Source organism: Bombyx mori, chromosome 17, assembly GCF_030269925.1.
Source record: "Bombyx mori chromosome 17, ASM3026992v2".
Classification (NCBI taxonomy): Eukaryota; Metazoa; Arthropoda; class Insecta; order Lepidoptera; family Bombycidae; genus Bombyx; species Bombyx mori.
The window spans coordinates 3,780,252-3,788,047 of record NC_085123.1 but is presented as its reverse complement, the minus strand read 5'-3'; the positions used below and the strand labels follow the sequence as shown (position 1 = coordinate 3,788,047).

The 7,796-nt window shown below is 42.1% G+C and overlaps 1 protein-coding gene across 1 annotated transcript; it reads left to right on the top strand.

Moving 5' to 3' along the window:
- The first annotated feature begins 2,698 nt into the window (after positions 1-2,698).
- On the top strand, positions 2,699-6,584 carry LOC119630865 (uncharacterized protein K02A2.6-like). Its single transcript, XM_038021410.1, has 2 exons — positions 2,699-6,139; positions 6,525-6,584. Exons 1-2 carry the CDS (start codon positions 2,699-2,701, stop codon positions 6,582-6,584), a joined length of 3,501 nt encoding a protein of 1,166 aa, XP_037877338.1.
- The last annotated feature ends 1,212 nt before the right edge of the window (positions 6,585-7,796 follow it).

The window sequence follows — 7,796 nt, the reverse complement described above, 5'->3', positions numbered from 1 at the left end:
AACGTTCCGGAAGGCTGCTCACCACCCCACGACGCGTTTGTAAATGAGGATTTGGTATTCCTGGTAAAGGTAGAGGATCTTGCCTTATTTAGTACGGTTCAATGGGCCGGGCTAGCCCTTTGTAAGGGCTGTCCCAATCGACAAATGTAAAGTATAATATTTTCATTTACTTCTGATGTTAAGCGGTAACAAGAGACCATAGTGATCATGAGACGAATGCCGATACCTACTTTGAGGTATAAGGCTGTCTCAAACGTCAAACCTGAACGCCTGACTGCTTTACGACAAGAATAGGCAGTACGGGCTCACAATGTGCCCAACCACAAATAAATAGTAAATGAACTAATTAACAAAACGGGAGAAGTATACAGTATGCCTTAACACCAGGCCGTGAGAACGCCAGCTTATCTTCGACAAGAGAAAAATCACTGTATTTCAATTACATATCAAAAGAGCGCATTTAATGATCCATTGATACCATTGATCGAAACCCCTTTTCGGGTAAATACCTCCTCCAGCTTCTTCCAAACCTCTCTATCCATAGCTGTCTTTCTCCAATCGTTTCCTGCTATCGCTTTTATATCTTCTATCCATCAATTTCTAGAGGCCCTCTTTTTCTTTTTCCTCTTGGTCCTTTCCATACAGTTCTCTGTAATGTCTATCTTTTGTCTGTAGGTCTTTCTATACGCCCTGCCCATTTTGTTTTATATCTTTAGTTTGCATCTATAACTTTAGTTTTTTGTCTAATTTCTAATTAAATGCCATTACAATCCTTTAATTACAAGAACGATTATGAAACAGAATAACAAATCAACTTAAATTTAAATGTGGGTCAATTATTTTGGTTTTCATGACCAAAACAAATGCATCACTATTTTCCGACACAGCCCTACTTATTTACCAATTTGTTATGGACAACAGAATGCTACTTGAAAAAAAAATGAAACGTAATTACTCACAACGGAAATGGCATTAGACTAAGGTGCTTTTCTAATGCAACTGCCAATTCTAGTTATTACATTAATACTCAGAAGTTCGCATCAAATCTTCCATTAATTTTATTACATTGAAAACGAATGGCTTCTGAGAAATTCCGCGGCGCATGTAAGTGCACTTTAAGTGCATTAAATTCATTCGACTCGTAAGCCGTAACAAAGTGTAACAAACGACCTTGAGTGCTTCCACGTGTGTCAATAATATCATATAAGACTAATATAATGTAAGCAATTTGCTTCAGAACTAAGTTTTTTTTTGTGCTAACCTACAACAACACTATAACTAAACTTTATAAACTTGCAGTAACGGAATGGATTTATAAAAAAAGCTTTTGTTTTTGTTATGGTAAGATAAGCCCGAGTGGATTTGTAACACTCCTACTTAAAAATTTCACATTTTGCTCTAACATGTTGACCAGTAAACTCTATAAAAAAAAAAAATCGTGTCTGGTGGTGTGCCACATGGATATTCGTTATGTTTACTATTTGTTACCTTAATGCTATTGTGTATTTGTTATGTATACTATTTGTTACCTTAATGCTATTTTAGTTAATATTAACTTATGTTATCCTGAAGATCGTGTTATAATGCCTGAGGTAGTTAGAAACTACAATAGCCACAAAGCAACTCCTGTAATATAATCAGAAGCGTAAGAATTTCGCTGTTATCAATTGTAGGTACCAATGCACTCATGACTTTGACATTAAGATAGAGTTTCGTCCGTGGTGTCAGTGAACTATCGGACCGACAAAGTGACTGCACAACTCAGCCTCAATTTATCTGTTCAATTTACTATTCATTAGCGATGTAATCTTAGTAGATGGGTCAAAGAATAGTCCGGTTCCTCAAAGAGACGCACGTCATCTCGCCATCTCTCGCAGCGGATCTGATTGATATAAATCGCTTAAATGAGTTTATATTCCAATTCTTTATGGATAGACTATGGTAGCGGTCGGGGAACTTTTTTAATTATTATGTAAGTTGATATTACACCATGGCGAAGAACAAAAAAAAACAAAATCGCTTCTTTTTAGTATCTTTCATATTATAGCCCCCATGATAATTTTGAAAAGAAAACAATAACTAAAAATTTAATGATTATAAAGAAGTTTCACTTGCATATAAACTTTTATTATATATATTTGTGGGTGACTCACATGTATTTATTTATTTTATAATATTTAATTATAATTACACTAAACAACAACACATACATACTTTATTTTATATCAACACATTCATTTATCTCACAATCATACAAAACATTAATTACACTAAACAAAATAAAATTCACAAGCAAAGTCAGGCGATAACTGAAGTATAGCGGCGGCGATATATTTCGCTAGTACATCGGTCGCATTTTTACCGATCCACCGCCACCAGTCGAAATCTGACTTGCGAGCGCGCATCCCGTATTATCTTTTCTGTTCTACGCCTTTTAGAATTTTTGCTTTTTGTTTCGTGTACCTGCTTGTGTTGTTTGGACTATCTATTTCTTGTGTACTTTCTCCTTCTTTCTATATATTGTGTTCGTCTTAAATAAAAACTTTATTGTCTCTATTTGTGTTTGGAAAGACATTATAATACAACCCAAGACGACTAAACTGGTGACCCCGGAGAACACATTCAAGAGATGTCCAGTTCGAGTGGAAGTGATACAGTTAAATCGCAAGTTAATACACGGCCACGACGACACGTAAAAATGGCGTCTCCAGTCGCAGCGACAGACTTAACAACTTTTTCGTCGCCACCCTCACATTTACGTATCCCACCTTTTTGGCCTGAAAAACCTGCTATATGGTTCGCTCAAATTGAAGGACAGTTTGCAGTGATGCGTATAACCGATGATGCGACCAAATTTTACCACATCTTGAGTACCTTAGACAGGCAGTATGCAGCCGAAGTTGAAGACATTCTTACCGGCCCACCTGACTACAATCGACTCAAAGATGAGCTCATCAAGAGACTGTCAGTGTCGCGGGAGAATAAGGTTAAGCAGTTGCTCATGCACGAACAGCTCGGAAGCCGCAAGCCTTCGCAATTCCTACGGCACTTGCAACATCTCGCTGGCCCCGGAATACCCGAGGACTTCGTCAAAACAATTTGGACAAGCCGCCTACCCACTGGATTGCAGCCAATCATCGCTTCGCAGTCATCGTTGTCTCTCGACGCACTGGCGGAACTTGCCGACCGGGTCAATGAGATCGCGACCCCGGCACCGCAGGTAGCAAGCGCTACCACGTCTACACATATTGACGAGCTGACACGACAGGTAGCAGAGCTGACGAAACAAGTGAGTGCACTGACCGCGCAAGTTAACCATCACCCAAGCAGAGGACAACGGAGACCGACAAAGCAACAGCGCAGCAGATCTTCATCTCGCCGCCGGTCACAGTCTAACTACAGACAGCACCCCATATGTTGGTATCACTTCAGATATGGTACCAAAGCCGTCAGATGTGTCCAGCCGTGCGACTACAAGGCGTCGGAAAACAGTCAACAGTCCGGACAGTCGCTGATGGCGACACAAGACTGCCGCAATACCACGGGTCGCCTCTTCATCACGGACAGTAAAACTAAGAATCAATTCCTTATTGATACCGGTAGTGATATATGTGTCTACCCAGTGTCCGCACTTAGAGAGCGTCGTTATAAAACTTCTTTTCAACTCAGTGCCGCGAATGGTTCAGTGATAAATACGTATGGATATATCGAACTTAATCTTAATTTAGGTTTACGTCGTGACTTCCCATGGCGCTTTGTTGTTGCTGATGTCACAATGGCTATTATTGGTGTTGATTTTCTTTCTCATTACAACCTTATTGTTGACATCAGCAACCAACAACTTATTGATACTTTAACCAATCTTAAGTTTGTAACATCTATATGTAAAAATAATTGTCTTGTCACAAGTGTAAAAATTCCAACTGGTGGTAGTGGTAGGTATCACAATATTTTAGCACAATATCCGGAAATAACTCGCCCCGCTGGTACTCCGGGTATCGTCAGACACCACACGACACACCACATCATCACCACACCAGGTCCACCTGTATCGCTGCCGCCCCGTCGTCTCGCTCCAGATAAATTGAGAATCGCCAAGCAGGAGTTCGATGCCATGCTACGTAACGGCACGGCACGCCCTTCCTGCAGCCCTTGGGCATCACCACTGCATCTGGTGTCGAAAAAAAAAGACGATGGCTGGCGTCCATGTGGCGACTACAGGTCATTAAACGCACGAACCATACCCGACAAATACCCTATTCGTCATATACATGACTTTTCACATTGTTTGTCCGGATGCACAATTTTCTCGGTAGTGGATTTACAAAAAGCTTATAATCAGATACCAGTAGCTAAGGACGACATTTTAAAGACAGCGATCACAACACCTTTTGGATTATTCGAATTTCCGTATATGACATTCGGACTGCGCAATGCGGCGCAAACTTTTCAAAGATTCGCTGACGAGATGACGCGTGGACTGGACTTCACCTTTCCTTATATCGATGATTTTTTAATTTTTAGCAGGTCAGCCCAGGAGCACGAAGACCACCTGCACCAACTCTTCACACGCATGAAAGAGTATGGCGTTTTGGTTAATACTACCAAATGTGTCTTCGGCGTCCCAGAAGTCACGTTTTTGGGTTATCAAATTTCCGAAAAAGGTACCAAGCCTTTGGTAAGCCAGGTCGAGGCAATCGCAAAATTTCCGGTCCCGAAAACCGTCAGAGAACTCCGGCGATTTTTGGGCATGATTAATTTTTATCGCCGATTCCTACCCAATGCTGCCCAAGTACAAGCGCCTCTCAACGCATTGCTAGTTGGTTCCGTAAAAGGTGCACAACCCGTAGTTATCGAGGGAAAGTCATTGCAAGCCTTCCAAGACTGCAAAACCAGCCTATGCAATGCAGCTCTCCTAGCCCATCCCGATACTCAAGCAAAGTTGAGTCTCGTGACAGACGCTTCGGACTCTGCAATAGGTGGAGTACTCCAGCAGCTTAAAGGTGGAGATTGGCAGCCGTTAGCATTTTTCTCTCGCAAATTGAGCCCCTCGCAGTCAAAATACTCGCCGTACGACCGAGAGCTTCTCGCCATATATGAGAGCATAAAATACTTCCGGCATATGCTGGAAGCAACAAACTTTACTGTGTATACTGACCACAAACCTTTATGTTACGCATTTCAGCAGCCGAAGCATAACTGTTCGCCGCGTCAGTACAGACATCTGGACTTCATCTCTCAGTTCACCACGGACATAAGGTTTGTTTCGGGCAAAGACAACCTTGTCGCTGACACCTTGTCTCGCATCTGTGAACTGCAGATGCCTGTGGACTTGGAAGAAATGGCCAAGCTACAAACCACAGATCCGGAGCTGGCAGAACATTTATCGGGTGGAACCTCTTTACGCCTGACTAAGATGAGCGTCCCTGGAAGTCAAGCTGTTTTGTACTGCGACGTCAGTACGCAGATGCCCAGGCCGTTTGTCCCACGAGAGATGCGTCAGAAGGTATTTCAGTGCCTTCATTCACTCAGCCACCCCGGTCCCAACGCTTCAGCCAAACTCGTTGCACAACGATTCGTTTGGCCACTAATGCGGAAAAATTGCCGTGAATGGTCTAAGGCATGTTTGAATTGCCAGCGCTCGAAGGTCACAAGACACGTCACCGCCCCTGTGGGCAGGCATGACCTACCTTCAGCACGATTCAAACATGTCCACCTAGACTTGATCGGACCCCTACCGCCAGCAGGTGATTATCGGTACTGCCTTACAGCCGTCGATCGCTTTACGCGATGGGCAGAAGCTGTACCTCTAACCGACATCACCGCCAAAACAGTGGCCACAGCATTCATTTCATGTTGGGTGTCCCGATACGGTTGTCCTGTCGAGGTTGTCACCGACCGCGGCAGACAATTCGAGTCGGATTTATTTCTACGGTTGTCCAAGTCCATCGGCTTTGATCACCGTAGAACAACAGCATATCATCCACAGTGCAACGGTTTGGTTGAACGTTTTCGCCGGCAGCTGAAAGCTGCGATAACTTGCCACGCAGACGCAAACTGGACTGAAACCTTGCCACTCGTCCTTCTCGGTATAAGGACTGCTTTCAAGGAAGACCTCCAAACGTCATCGGCAGAGCTGGTATACGGTGAACCTCTTCGCCTACCCGGCGAATTCTTCGGCCATAGTGTCACTCACCACACTACCGACGTTACCGACTTCTTAGCGCGTATGAGGTCCTTTGCAGAGAAGATACGGCCAGTCCCTCCTCAACACCATTCGACACAAAAAACATTCGTTTTTAAAGACCTCGCCACTTGTAATCATGTATTCCTCCGAGAAGACTTGTCACGTGGCTCACTTCAACCTACATATACAGGACCGCATGAAGTACTTAAAAGAGGCGATAAATATTTTTCAATTCTGGTCAAAAACAAAGCTGTGACGGTGAGTATAGATCGCCTTAAGCCGGCATATATACTATGCAATGACACCGGCACGACCTTAAGTCACACATCTCCACCAGATACACCACCCACTGTACCAGATACACCACCCACTCCACCACACCAACACCTTCCAGTAAGGACAACACGATCAGGGAGGAGAGTACACTTTCCTGATTACTATCGCCCGTAGGCACGGTCTCCGGAGGGGAGTGATGTGGGTGACTCACATGTATTTATTTATTTTATAATATTTAATTATAATTACACTAAACAACAACACATACATACTTTATTTTATATCAACACATTCATTTATCTCACAATCATACAAAACATTAATTACACTAAACAAAATAAAATTCACAAGCAAAGTCAGGCGATAACTGAAGTATAGCGGCGGCGATATATTTCGCTAGTACATCGGTCGCATTTTTACCGATCCACCGCCACCAGTCGAAATCTGACTTGCGAGCGCGCATCCCGTATTATCTTTTCTGTTCTACGCCTTTTATAATTTTTGCTTTTTGTTTCGTGTACCTGCTTGTGTTGCTTGGACTATCTATTTCTTGTTACTTTCTCCTTCTTTCTTTATTATTGTGTTCGTCTTAAATAAAAACTTTGGTTGTGCCCTTTTGTGTTTGCAAAGACGTTTATAATACAACCCAAGACGACTAAAATATTATTAATTTTATCATTAATTTTTACTCACAAAAGTTTCATTTTTATCCCCCAAAATTTCATTTTACCCCATTTGGGGTAATTCACCCCGATTCCCCGACCGCTGCACTATGGTGTTACCGACTTATCTGAAGGCAACTGGGGTCTAATCGTTCGGCTGAATCTAATTTAATATTGCCTGCCTGCTATTTCTGCCGTGAAGCAGTAATGCGTTTCGGTTTGAAGGGCGGAGCAGCCGTTGTAACTATACTGAGACTTTAGAACTTATATCTCAAGGTGGGTGGCGCATTTACGTTATAGATGTCTATGGGTTGCAGTAACCACTTCACATCAGGTGGGCTGTGAGCTCGTCTACCCATAAAAGCAATTAAAAAAAAAGTTGAAAATACTTAATTCTGCATTGCTAATAAAATATTAAACAAAAACCAAGAAGGAATTTTAAATGAAAAAGCAATAATAATACCTAGTCAGGTCATAAGTATTGTCACACAGTAAAAACTTTTCTTTTAGAATGCTGGCCACAAAAAAGTTTATTGAATTCGAATTTCGAATTGTTCATGAAAATAAAAATGTATACTTTATAGAATTTTACTCATTTTTAAATATGGAGTGGACGCTTAAAGAAGACCGTGTTGCAGTTATTGCGTTGCATCGTTGCGGTTACGCGCCAA

Excerpts from the sequence above, each read along its gene's own strand:
- LOC119630865 (XM_038021410.1), top strand. The coding sequence starts at position 2,699 with ATGGCGTCTCCAGTCGCAGCGACAGACTTAACAACTTTTTCGTCGCCA. Across the intron at positions 6,140-6,524 it reads AAACGTCATCGGCAGAGCTG|ATACACCACCCACTGTACCA; the intron begins GTATACGGTGAA and ends CATCTCCACCAG.